This window comes from Perca fluviatilis, chromosome 4 (assembly GCF_010015445.1).
Source record: "Perca fluviatilis chromosome 4, GENO_Pfluv_1.0, whole genome shotgun sequence".
NCBI classification, from domain to species: Eukaryota; Metazoa; Chordata; class Actinopteri; order Perciformes; family Percidae; genus Perca; species Perca fluviatilis.
This window is the reverse complement of record NC_053115.1, coordinates 21,229,588-21,243,868: the sequence shown is the minus strand read 5'-3', so window position 1 is coordinate 21,243,868 and position 14,281 is coordinate 21,229,588. Positions and strand designations below refer to the sequence as shown.

The 14,281-nt window shown below is 37.5% G+C and overlaps 1 protein-coding gene across 1 annotated transcript in view; it reads left to right on the top strand.

Annotated features, from left to right (window-relative positions):
• syn2b (synapsin IIb) overlaps positions 1-14,281 on the top strand; it is a 78,829-nt gene that overhangs the window by 31,678 nt on the left and 32,870 nt on the right. Inside the window, exons 2-3 of the mRNA XM_039797788.1 lie at positions 8,902-8,959; positions 10,587-10,678. Coding sequence (XP_039653722.1) covers positions 8,902-8,959; positions 10,587-10,678 — 150 coding nt within the window. The remainder of the gene's footprint in view (positions 1-8,901; positions 8,960-10,586; positions 10,679-14,281) is intronic.

Below are 14,281 nucleotides of genomic sequence, written 5' to 3'. Positions count from 1 at the left end.
GGCACCAAAGTGGATAACAAGTGCACAGAAAATGTATGTCCAAAAGATTTATAATGCTGTAAACAGTCACTTTAATAGGCCTTTTGGTTCCAGTGCATCATCTCAAATCAAATTAAAAAAAAAAATCCTTTTAGTCCGATGAGATTACATTTTGGCTTCTTATATATCAGCATATATGCATCACTTAATATTTCCTAATTACTATCGCTACTCTCAGAGTGCCCAGTTGGTCAGTTTATGTATTTCCATCTTCATTTGCATACTGATATTAATAATAATGATTGAAAGCCATGATGGGCTTACACTGCTGATCAATTTCATAACCCCTCCCCAGTTCACCCCCCCCCCCACCAAACTTTTAATCTAGTCATTGTAATTACACATCAATCACAAATTCAGCAAATGCATGGCTGCTTTCTTTTTTTAGGCCTAAAATGTGGAGGTGAAATTAGAGATTGTTTCTGCCCAAACTGTCATGTTTTGCTAGTTTGAAGTCCATGGACAGATTCATTTCTAGTGACTTGCTGCTGCTGTCAGCTGCCATTCAGCAGTTGACTGTGGACCTGGTAACTGTTTTGCAATAACAAAAAGTATAAAGTCTTACATTGAAACTTTTACTCAAGTAAAAGTAAGTTAAGCATCAGAATCAAATTGAATTTATCTTTAAAAAGCAAAATAATCAGTTATGCTAACAGCTCTGTTTGTGTGAGCAGCATTTTAATGTTGATAAGGTGGAGCACATTTTAACAACTTGATATACTAGTGGGTAGTACCACCTATAACAATGCATCAGAGTTTATAAACGTATTATATTTAATACGTGCAGCCTTACATAATCTGAAAAGAGGCTAGAAAATATAGCTGTTAATTTTTTTTAATAAAGTTAAAAGCACAATATTTTAGTATAAAGTAGCATAAGATGGAAATACTTAAGTACACAAGTAAATGTACTTAGTTACTTTTCAATACTATGTAAAGGCACGAAGGAACCAAAAAACGTCAATGAGAGCTAACATTTCAACATAACAGTTTGCACAGTATTGTAAATGCAGTTGTTGCAGAATAATAAGCTTTAGCAATAAAAAAAACCAATGAACATGAGCTGCACATGAACTTGAACTAGTAGTCTTTCTCAGCCACAAATGTCCTGTAAAACGAAATTAGTAAAAGGATTCAGCGAGGTGTATGTCAAAGAAACTACAGGAGACCCTGATGTAGAAACTGTGAGTTAGTGAGGGTGTGCGAGGAACAAGAGAACGGTGAAAGAGAAGCAAAGAAAGCTGCAGCATGAAGTAAAAACAAAGCTTTCAAATTACAGGGACAAGATAAAAAAGATTATTGTCACTTCTGCCTGCTTTCCAAGGACAAGAAGCGCAATAACTATACGCTGTTGTAACAGCTCACAGAGACACAAAACCAACCCACTCTTAGCATCATTTATCACTGTAATGTAACAAAATCACACAAACACCACAGACGCACACACACTCACATCTCTAACACTCATTTGTTAAACAATGCAGGAAAACTGGGGAGAATCGTACAACCAGGAAATTAATGTTTCATATATTTCTGTCTAGTAATGTTCAAGTGTACAAGCACAATATTTCTGTTGTTAATCATCTGGAGTTGGTTATATTTTATCCTGTTAAACATTATTCATTTTTCAAGGAAAGCATTTTTTTTAAATGTAAGATTATAAATGTGCAGTGTTCCCAGTTTAAATTTGTTTCTTTCTTTTCTTTGTTAATGCTTTATACATCAATAATAATTACACTTGCTTTGTCCTTTTAGCTTGATTGTACCAACCTATGAAAATCCACTAATTGACAACATTATATTTAGAACTGCAGTCGATTGAATTATTAACTTTTAAATTATTGAAATAAAAATGATTTTAATCACCAATTCTAGGCAACTTACTTGAAAAATGTAATCATTTACTTATTACATATTACTTACAAAAGTGTAATTACGTTACTTTATTAATTACTCAACAGCAAATGTAATGACATTACTCACAGCGCCTGAAGAAGTACTCAAATACTTTACATAAATAAATGTAGAAATATCATTATCTAATAATACTCCATTGCAAATAAAAGTCATGAATAAAAAAATGACACTCAAGTAAAAGTACAGAAGTATTATCAACACAACATTTACTTAAAGTATCAAAAGTACAAGTTCTCATGCAGAATGGCTCCTTTCAAAGTGTTATACCATTTTAGAATATTATATTATTTTATCACCAATAAATACAGTACATGTAAGAAGGTTTTATAATGTTGTAGTTCGGCAATGTAGAACCAATTTGAGATACTTTGTATACTACAGTGCTGAGTAGATTATGAGTAACCTAAGTAGTTTAAGCTATAATGTTCATCAAATGTGCTCAGTTAGATTTCTGACTGTGTTGAAGATGTGAAAGAAGAGACTCATGATCCCTTGCCACAACTTTTGCCCGGCAAATTGACGTGACATTCACACATACATTTATGTGTAAGGCAGGTATAAGGCGGGGTGTAAGGGATCACGGCAGGAGGAGGTGTTACAGCCTCCAGTGCTGCAGCTGAATAATTCAAGCGCCAGCTTCACCTCAGTGCAGAATACATCAACACATACCACTAAAGCTTTGTATGCTGTGCATGTTCAGTCAGCGCAGCCAATCAGAGCTCTGGGTCTTCTGGCACATTTGTTTTTTTTTCTTCACGCATAATGTGCACAGAGCCACACTCAAACACTCGCACACACTGAAGGACACATGTCAGACTGAACACTGATCCTCTGCTTGGAGAGAAAAAGTTGAAAATGTATCTTTGTCTGTTCGTGTTTGTCTTTGCTTGAGCATGTTAGATTGTCTGTCTGTCTGATGAGTCTCTGAGCGATTTACTGTGGCCCTCTAAACCACTCTGTGTCATCAAAATGGTTGGTTTGTCTTAACACAGTGTCGGAACAAGCTTGGAAACATGCATTATGATTGTAAAAATGGTAAGACTATTAGATCATTAGTAGACAAATCAATACGTAAATAAATATGCTAACTGTTACCTTTCTAGTTATGTCCCCCTTGAGTTTTTTAATTAGACTTGCTTGTGTTTCTCTTCAGTCCAACATGATTAATTAACCTTTGAATCTGTGGTGTGCTGCTGCTGCTGAATCAGTTGGCCATTAACATGTACAGTGTTAGTGTTGCTGGGTAAAATCCTGACAACCCTTTTCAGTATGCAGCATGCTGTTTTCTGACTCCCAGCTTTCCTTCTTCCTGTCTTCTCTCTGAGTGTTTTTTTAGGTGTAATTTTTGGTTGAAATGTTCAAGTTTGTTGTACTTAAATACTTATATCACATCCCAACCAGCGATTTTAGAGCAGGTGTTTTCCACCTGGAGTTAAACACCTGTTTTTACATCACTTCCTGGGGTGTGGCCAGAAGTGTGAACTGTTTTTTTGACCGGTGGTTGAAAGTAACTATACTTTTGCGCAAGTACTGTACTTAAGTACAATTTCGAGGTACTTGTATATCACTAGAGTAATTCCATGTTATGTTACTTTATACTTCTACTAATTGTGCTTTTTACATTCATTTGGTGTGTTGAGTTACTTGTTACTCAACATATTCAGATTATTAATATAACATATAATCAACAAATAAAATATAGTATATTATTATAAATTAAGCTACACAGCAGTATATATAGTAAATTAGAACATTAAAGCTATGCGTATATGAATCAATCAATAATTAAAATATAATATACATTATTCTGAAATGGGACACTCCACATAATGAGTACTTAAAATGTATTTTGATGCTAATACTTTTGTACTTTACTTACCAATGTATCAGTATTTCTACACTGCAGTGCTGCCACTTTTACTCAAGTGAATGATCTCAGTACTTCCTTTACCACTGCCTATGGCATTCAAAAACAAGGATGCCTTAAAAAAAAGTACTGTAAGAAGTAGCATGCAGTCAGGAAGTCTTAGAGAATACAAATAAATGATTGGTCTACGGCCAGTAGCACCTTCCTCTGCCCCCCGTGTTATTCCTCTCACTCTACTCTTATTTTCATGTTCCAACAGTGACATGCCAGCTAGCCAAGTAATTATACTTGCTATCTCCCACTACACTAAAGGTGAGAGGACTGCTCTAACACTCACCTAGTTTGAGTCTTGTTTTACACAATTTGCACTCCACTGGTGGATCAAGTGATGAGAAGGCCAGGGCTTGTATAGTCTTACCTTGCTAGAGCCATTGTGCTGTGCCAGGAAAGGAGGATGGTCTTTTTTGTCTTTTTCAAGTCGGTTTAAGATAGTCTGGCTGTGCTTATTTATTCTTTGACTTCTTCAGTATTGCCAAAATGTATTTTGATGCTAATACTTTTGTACTTTACTTACCAATGTATCAGTATTTCTACACTGCAGTGCTGCCACTTTTACTCAAGTGAATGATCTCAGTACTTCCTTTACCACTGCCTATGGCATTCAAAAACAAGGATGCCTTAAAAAAAGTACTGTAAGAAGTAGCATGCAGTCAGGAAGTCTTAGAGAATACAAATAAATGATTGGTCTACGGCCAGTAGCACCTTCCTCTGCCCCCCGTGTTATTCCTCTCACTCTACTCTTATTTTCATGTTCCAACAGTGACATGCCAGCTAGCCAAGTAATTATACTTGCTATCTCCCACTACACTAAAGGTGAGAGGACTGCTCTAACACTCACCTAGTTTGAGTCTTGTTTTACACAATTTGCACTCCACTGGTGGATCAAGTGATGAGAAGGCCAGGGCTTGTATAGTATTACCTTGCTAGAGCCATTGTGCTGTGCCAGGAATGGAGGATGGTCTTTTTTGTCTTTTTCAAGTCGGTTTAAGATAGTCTGGCTGTGCTTATTTATTCTTTGACTTCTTCAGTATTGCCATTGATTCTTTCCACTGGTAGACAATCGTGTCATCATGGTGTTTCCAGAGACTGATGTATTCTCTACGTTTTAAAACACCATAGCAACCCAGTCTGCCTTGCTCAATCACTCTTGTCTCACTAAACCCATTAAAATGCAGTCACTTATCGGTTAATTTGTATGCATACACATTCCATTAATGTGTCTTTGCCTTTAATCAATCATGATAGATAACCACAAAGGAGAGATGGGTGGAAAAAAATGTCCATTAGAGGGAAAGTGGGGAATAACTACAGCTATGATAGGAGAGATAAAAAGTGTGGGAGAGAATGACAAGGAACGTCACCTGTCATAACGTGATATGTATAATGCGTCAATGTGCAGCAGACTAAGTAATTAAACCCTGATAATGTTGTCCTTTACTTGAAAAATGTGACTCATTATATGATACAGGACTTCAATCCATGTGAAACGTTTCTACTGAAACTATGTCTTGGGCTAATTCTGACCATTTGATAACACCTTAAGCGATCAGGCATCCATATGTATTTTAGGAGAGTTATTTTCTTTCAGAGTCTCTGGGAACAGATGAAACAGTGTGAAGATAAATCATTGCGCAAACATGATGATGTGTTGAAATAAGTAAGCAAGGTGCAAAGACCAAAAATCAAGAATGTAATATCTTGATAATTATGTAGAAATGTTTATTAAATAATGGCTGCTAATGCCACATAATAAGTCCATACTGCAGCTATTGCACATTATTATTTTTTATGTTTAATGTACTTATTGTATTGTTTAATGTACTTATTATCTCCATAATTTGTAATACTTACTCCACTTATTCCTTCTTTGATATTTGTCTCTGTCTTTGACATCTTTTTCTCTCTGTCTCTTTTTTTCGGTCATAAGCGTGCATTGATTCACTGGCTTCATTTCTGCAAGACTGTGTGGCAGCCTCAGACTCTCGGACTCCTCAGATCAATAATGAAAATGGGATCGCATCAAATGACTCTGAAAAGAAACAGAGACAACAGAGCTCAGCTGTTGAATTTAGTCCAGCACAGAGCCTTTAGTTGTGTTGTTTTTCTATGGCAGCATGGTTAGCGCCACAAACCTGCATCAGAGTTATTTCTAAGTGACTTGTCCATCTAATTTGGCCTTAACATCCATATTATGTCATGTCATGATGCAGCTTTTACAGGCAAAACATCAAGGTTTACAGAATGGCATAGAAATATGGTGCCCACAGGTCAAATTCAAGTCCAGTAGCTCCACACCAGCCTGTTCAAATAACATAGGTTCACTTTAGTCACATAGTGCCACATGCTACTCATTTTGTATGGTTTTCTGGTATTTTACTTTGCACTTATCATTCTATTATTGCTATATATTTATACCAGTTAGGATTTCTCATCCTCAAAACACTTTTTCAGTGGTGTGTACTCTTTGATTTCTGATGCTTTATATAACAAACTTCAAGTGTTGTACCATATGTAACACAGGCATACTATAACAAAACATGTGGGTGTGTTTCTCTGTGGATGTATCAACTCTCTCCTTATGAAAGTAGTTGTTTTGCCTTTGCGAAAGTTCAAAAATCCAATTATAGTCATGTGTTCAAGATAGTGGGTCTCTTTCTTGCGGCGAAACTGTCCCAAGTGAAGAATACATTGCTGACTTGCATTCCTTGAAGTTTTTGGAAGTGTTATTACAAGACACTCATGGGTGCTAGAAATTGAATACAGGAAACTGTAGGGATACCCTGTCAGAGATGATATATTGCTTATAACTTCATAAAGTGAGCAATAATTTGGCCTAATAGGCTAAACTAAGAACTATAGCCATTTTAGCTGCCCAGTGAGGCTGTAATGATCATTAAACACCACAAAACAAATCTGATAAATGGATGAAACTGAGAGAAAACTGGTTAATTGCCACATCCTCACCACTGTGTGGGGTGAAAGTTCAGCCTGAGGGTAAAAAAAGTTGTAAATTTGTGTGCTAAAGTGCTACTTTAGCTATTCATAATATGCTTTTGGTGTAAACTGTTTTCCAAGTTTATACATTTTTCTTCTACAATCTTCTTCTTCTGGATCCTACGGAACAAACAAGATTGCTTTGTCCTAAATAGTTTGAATGCCGAGCAGGATGGTGGAAGTGCTGGTTAGCGGAGTAACAGACCATTGGGTTCCATGCTACAGGATTTGTTAAAGCTGCAATAATCAGAGGTGTTTTCATACCCCCCTCCCACACAAACACACACACACAAAATTAAATATAAAGGTGGCCTTTTTTGTTTTTGTGACAAACAAGCCCGTTCTATAAAAGACATCTCAGAATTCACTTACAGCTCTGTTAGAAGGAGTCATATTGGTGTGTTTTGCAATGCGGCAGCTACATCAGCAGCCTCAGGATAATTGTCCATTACCGTGTTGGCCTGACATCCCATGTCTTTGTGTATTGTTTTGCATTGTGCACTGCGGTTTCTGACTGGGACTAATTGCATTTTTCAGTCAGAGAGATTGTGTTTTTGTTGTGTGCTGCTTATTTTGGAAAATAATGTTTGGGCGTCATCGTTTTAGCAACATTGATGTGTGTTCAAGCAGCTGCCCATGCTGGAACACACACACACACACACACACACACAACTAACAGAATTACAACTTCGAGCAGGACTGAAAAAGATATATTGCTGTAATTCTAAGGTCACTAATTTTGCTGGTGTAGCTATTGATTGGTGGATGTTATTGCATCATACCCTCAGTGTTTCTCTCACAGATGGCCTTATCCTAATGAACCAGACTAACGAGACAGATGCCTCCATGCTGCATGCACTACACAAGGTCCCGTGAAGAGATATGGATGGAATCTTACATTTAATTGATGCCACAGAGAGGAAACATAGAGGCACATACAGTTTGATTTAATGTCATATTGTTTTACATAAGCTTGCATACTGTTTGTAGGGGATGCATTATTTTATTGGAGGATTCAAGGGGGTTTCAGGGACCTGTTGAAGAAGTCATTACATCTCACAAACTATTATTTTTTTAAAGATTCTTTTTGGGGCTTTTTATTTTATCAGATAGGTCAGATAGACAGGAAAGGGGGTAGAGAGAGGGGGAACACGACACACAGCAAAGACCCGCAGGTCGGAATCAAACCGGGGCCTCTCCCAAGGACTCAGGCTACATGTGGCGCAAGCTCTACCTTGTGAGCTAGAGGTCGCCCCCTCACAAACATGAACAAAAAACATGATGACAAGGAAAGGAAAAAAATATTTCTTGAAGGTTAGACACTGTAAATGTATGCTTGTCTTTATTATCAGCCAGGGCTTCAACCTTTTCAGTTCATGCTCTTCGTTTTTGCTTTATTTTGTGTCAGTGTATGGGAAAGTGATGGATGCAGTGCAAACCATCTGCAGTCCATTTACAATGTTGTGTAAAAATGAGACGTCATGAACATTTGGTTTGTTGGTTGGCAGCCTGTGCCTCTCTGCTTGACTCATTCTCCCTGTCTTTGTCTGTCTGCTCTCCATCTGCCTTCCTGTGTGTGTGTGTGTGTGTGTGTGCGTGTGTGTTTACTTGTAATCCATTTCTACATCACTCTTGATCAAGTAGCAGCCAAGATATTAAGAAGTCAACATCAGACCACACTGTTATTGGATACATCCATCATTCAAATGGCAAGACAGCATTTAATATTGCAGCAGAATTCTAATCTGAATATAATGTTACCAGCTAGTGATATGACACTAATTGCAGTTTTGGCATGGCCACACTGATCTGCTGCATATTTTTTTAAGCAGTTCAAAAACGTTCATTAGAATCAACATTTTTCTACAGCTGAGGAAGTTTGGCCATTAAATGTGCACCAGCAGGCGTCCATTTTCTCTCTCTCATTTGTTCAACAGGGAGTGTGATATCCAGTAGAGGGCAGTACAGACAACTGAGAGTTTACAAATGGCAAACTAAATAACTTGTTTTGTCTACTCTTCCAGGGCCAAAGTGTTTCGGGGAAAGAAGGTCCTTGGAGACTACGACATCAAAGTGGAGCAGGTATCATATCGATTTTATAGACCTATGATGCTGCACAATCCAGAACAGAGATGAAAGTGAACTGACACAATATTCATGTTTAATATGGTAATGCAAAGGTTTCAGGTGACAAGCTAAGATACTGGTGGCACATTTTCAACAAAAGACTCTCTCAGATGCTTCTACTTGTCTATTGCTTTATACAGCTGGTAATTTAAAAAAACATAAAAAAATTAAAGGTGTCACTCCAGAAAAGAGTGAATAGCATGCAACCTTGTATGCGTGGTGGTTGCAAAGATAGGATGTCACACAGTTTTAGCAAAGTGTCTCAGCCCGTGTGTGCAACAAGTGGGTCCACCACTTTGATCCAGACTAAAACATCTGAAAAACTATTTAATATTAATTAATTTTGTACTGACCCACAGGCTCAATCCTACAGACTTTGTTTAACTCCTCACTGTTTATTTTGTAAGTTTGAACTCATTCAGTGAAGTATCTCAACATCCACAAGATTGGTTGGCACAAATGTTAGTACAGACATTCATGGTCCCCAGAGGATGAATCCTAATGACTTTATAGACCTACTAACAGAACCTGGTAAATATGACCTGCTGCACATCGACGTGCTAGCATTGTCACTGTGAGCATATTAGCATGCTAATACTAGCATTTAGCTCAAAGAACCTGAGAGCCGCCCCCATGGCTTTAGACTCTTAGTGTAGTCTTGTATTGAACACGAAGGTTTCTCAGCAAAACATACTTTTGCGCTGTTTATGTTTACCTGTGTATAAATATATAGCATAACCACACTTTTAAAACCACCAATACTTTATATGTAAAATTACACCAGCATCTTGATATCCTGTGTATTTACTGTAAATACTTAAGTCATCAGATTATATATATTAACAGTATGTGACATTTGGGTTTTTATATATTGGTTTAACCAGCAAACCATTTTGATATTGCAATACATTGGCTACTTAGCATCTGAAATAAATATTCTCTGGGGTTTCACACCAAACATTTCACACCTAATAGATGTTGACAGGGAAATTACAACCTCAAGCCTCACCACTGAAACAAAAATAGACACAAGAGGAGACAGGAGTCGGCAGCTATGAGTCACAGAGAAATTCTCACTATGTTTGCAACCACACTAAAGACAATCACACATGCATTATTTTACTAGAATAACTATGGTTTATGTATGCAGTAATATAGATGTGTTCATATCCCAATAAATACAAAGTATATTGAAAGAATGCAAATATAGTGTATAACAGCTGTGTATAGTGTTACTGTTCCTTGTCCTCTCCTTTCTCTGCTTCTGTTTGTTAGTTTGTTAAGCAAAAGTATTCCAGTATTTATATATGGTTTTGCTCCAAGTTCAATCATCATACAATTATGGAATATAAAATTTTTCTTGCACAACGACCTTAACTATTGAGAATATAATCATCTGATATTCTGCTTTTTATATATGGGATTCTACAGTTTTTAAACCACTAGAAACCATTTACAAAATTGAATTGTATGATTATGCAACATTTACAATTTAATAGGATTAATGTGTATTTCATCACTGTATATCAAGACTTGTGTGCAGCTAATGAAACTGTCTTGTGTCCTCTTTCCATCCTCGTAGGCTGAGTTCTCAGAGGTCAACCTCATCTCACATTCAAATGGTACCTGTAACGTGGACATGCAGGTCATCAGGAGCGGGACCAAAGTGGTCAGGTCAGCGCTACATGCAGATACACACTCACACATTGGTTCTTCTGTGATTCTGGGAAGATCAAACTGTGTTAATTCTGGAGTCGAATCCCTTTTCTCAAACATCAAATCCTAATCTTATACTTTAATTTAACCCTAACTGTTATCCTGACTTTGACAGTAAGATATCTCACCGCATAACCTACCAGATGGACCTCATGCTGTGACACTAAACCTGCTTTGGTCCTCACAAAGATGGCACACATCAGCTTTCAAGGCCTTTGATTATGTATTCAATTAATTATTCTACTCTTACAGCTTAATTTAAATTACCTACTATGCCCAATACAACCAAGAAATACAAACCTGACTTCAACCATTAATCTGACCCTAAATCCAAAACCTAGCCCTAAAATTACGTCATGAAAATATCCCTACTTTTCCCTACAATTGGTTCTCACAAAAAAAAATAAGAACAAACAAACTTCCATACATTTTCAAAGCCCAGCACAGTGTTGCTGTATCACGTTTATGCATCAATTAAAGATGATCTGCAAGATCAGACAGAAAACCTCAGAATGCTCTTAGAAATAATAGATACACTTGTTTACTGTAAGCTCGATCAGTGGAAAAAGTCAGAGGCGTATGACCACAGTCTCTACCCACAGACTGGCACAGTACAAACATGTGAGCGTCCTGTAACCCAGACAATGACACAGAGCCACTCACACACCACAAACCACACTGACACAGACACCAGTGTCCCAGCTGTAGACTGCCAGTGATTAAGCAAGACTGTAACTCCCACTGCTCACCAACCAACAAAACCAACCGGAAATGAAGACGGCAGCCTCAGTCTGATTATCAGCATCTCTGCTCTGTAATTATGCTTTATGAAGGTTTAGTCCGTACATTCTCACACACACAAACAGTGACCATTGCCTGAGTCAGGTTGATTCACATTCACCTGTCCTGACAGTATCATGTCCACAGAAGCATTCTTTTTTACAACATGCATCATCTGAGCTCCTCGTAGACCCCCATCATGGCCTCAGTCTCACCCAAACATGGACTTGCTGTGGAGAAAATGAATGTGTTTGCAACATAATTGTCAGTCTGTCTTGTTGTCTGCCTGTCTGAGTTTAGACTTGGATGTTTTTAACTATCTTCATTTGTCACTGTAATTACCAGTGTCCATCGATTTCAAGTCAAAGCAGTGATTTGCTAACTGCTCTGTGTGTTGCTAAGTAACCCTGACCCCAAAGAAGATGTTTTCCAGACTCTAAACATGTCACTATGCGATCTTCAGCTCCTCTTCTCTCTATTCTTCTTTTATGGCTTTAGATCTTTCATTTTGACTGACTACAATTGAAAGAACATATATTGAGTAAAACATAAAGAAAAGATGAAATAATCTACCATTACCCTACCATTTATGAGAACTATTGTGTAAATAAGATTCAATTAAAAAGTATAATGGTTGCAGTTGGAGCCTGTACAGTCAGCAGATTTTGTGTTTAAGGATTAGAGTGCATTAACTATCATACTTCAGCACACAGCAACACACAGTATAAAGTCATGGCAGGACGTGTATGTGGGATTGACTCAAAACAAATTACAGTGCCCACGTTCATTGTAATGTAGGAACACGTCACCCCGTGAAAAAATGTGAATGATGGAGCTATAGTATATGGAACAGAGGAATTGTCTGTGTTGCCTTTGACAATACATCAATTCTGTGATGATCCCGTGACTTCTCATCAGGTCAAATATTCAATTTGTCTAGCACCTTGGTTTATGACCAAATACCTACAAAACTATTGACTATTGATCAGCCTCAGTTTATCTTTCTGTTTAGTGCTAATTAGCAAATGTTAGCATGCTAACACACTAAACTAGTTGGTGAACATAGTAAACATAAAACCTAATTCTCAACATGTTAGCATTGTTATTTTTTTTTTTATCATATTAGCATTTAGCTTAAAGTGCTGCATTGTCTAAGTACAGCCTCACAAAGCCACTAGCATGGCTGTAGACTCTTAGTCTCATTTCTTATTTGGTTCAGGGCATTTAGTTTAAAATGCAAAATTAAAGCTAGTTCAGATAACTGCGGCCTTGAGGCAACACTGATTCAGTATTAAATTGATAGTCATGGCCATGTTGATCTTTACAGCTAACTGTCAGCAATGAAGAGATTGCAGTCACATTCATTGCCGTGTCTTCTCCACCAGGGTCTTTTTCAGGTTCTTGGAGAGTCTGGTTAGTATTCTCGGTGCATAAAGAGCTGGTGGTGGTCTCACTGTGCCAACGTTTTCTCTCTCTGTGTCTCTTTTCTCTAACTCCTCTCTACATCTCTTTTACTGTGTATTTTTTCTTTGTATCTTTTCTCCCCCCCCCCCCCTTCTCTGTCTCTCTGGCTTTCCTCACATTCCCTCTCTCTCTCACACACACATTCAGAGTTAAAAGGAAAAATAACAGAAGTCACGACCTATCACCATCAACCTTTTACTGATCTGAACTGCACTGATATAGTTTTTTGCCCTTTACCTGCTGGTCACTCGTTGCTTCTGTGAGCTCTAGAGCTGTGTTTTAAGTGTTTTTCTATGGGATGTTAAAGATCCCTACAGTATGCTGCGTCTCTGTACTGTCTTTGCAGCTGGGGAATAACTGTAATGGCACTGTAGTGCCACTTATTACCTATATACTGTATATGTATGTATATATATATATATACTGTATATATATATATATATATATATATATATACTGTATATAGTATAGTTGTGACATCACAACCGTACTGAAGTCCTGACGGCTCGTTTAATGACATAGTTTCTGAATATGGGTGTGCATTTCTCTGTGAATGGGGCATTTTAATACTTTCACCATATTCATATAGCACACTGACCTGCTTTATAGTAAAAAAAGACATGGAAACCCCAGTTTTTACAATATGGGACCTTTAAAGTACTGTATAACATTTAAAAAATCATAACAATCCTACACAATGGTAATAGATCATAAAACCCCACACTTGGAACCCATTATTGTTTGCCACTTAGCATTTGTTTTCTATTGACATGTGTAGATCTATCCTCCATTTTCGCTCAAGTTTTGGTTGCCAGATTCCCTGTGCACTGCAGTCCTCATCACTGTTATCTCTACCTTTGGCCCGGGGAGAGCTGCAGACAGACACTGCTGTGACACACACGTCACCAGCAGCTTCATTTCACCAGGAGGGCAAAATGTGTGGGAGGTTCACACTATTTCCTCCCCACCCAGTTCTACCTCCAGCTAGGGTTGGGCATTACCACCACATTTGGTTTCTATCTCATACCAAGTAATACTGGGGACGGAATCATCAATAACAATAGAGATATTGTGACAACATACTGTACATTGTTTGTCTGTGCTCTGTAGAACGACACATAAGTCACATCATTTTGTCTCCAAAACCGTTAACCAGTCAGTTTTGAAAAATAAATCCATTTTATGATGTGACAATGCTATGGTTAAGATTTGTTTAGGTTTAAGCATAAAAGTGAAATAGTTAAGTTTATGATGAAAGATCCTGCTCTAGGTTAAAATAAAAGTAGTTTGTTAAGGGTTATAGGGAGACATTGTGGT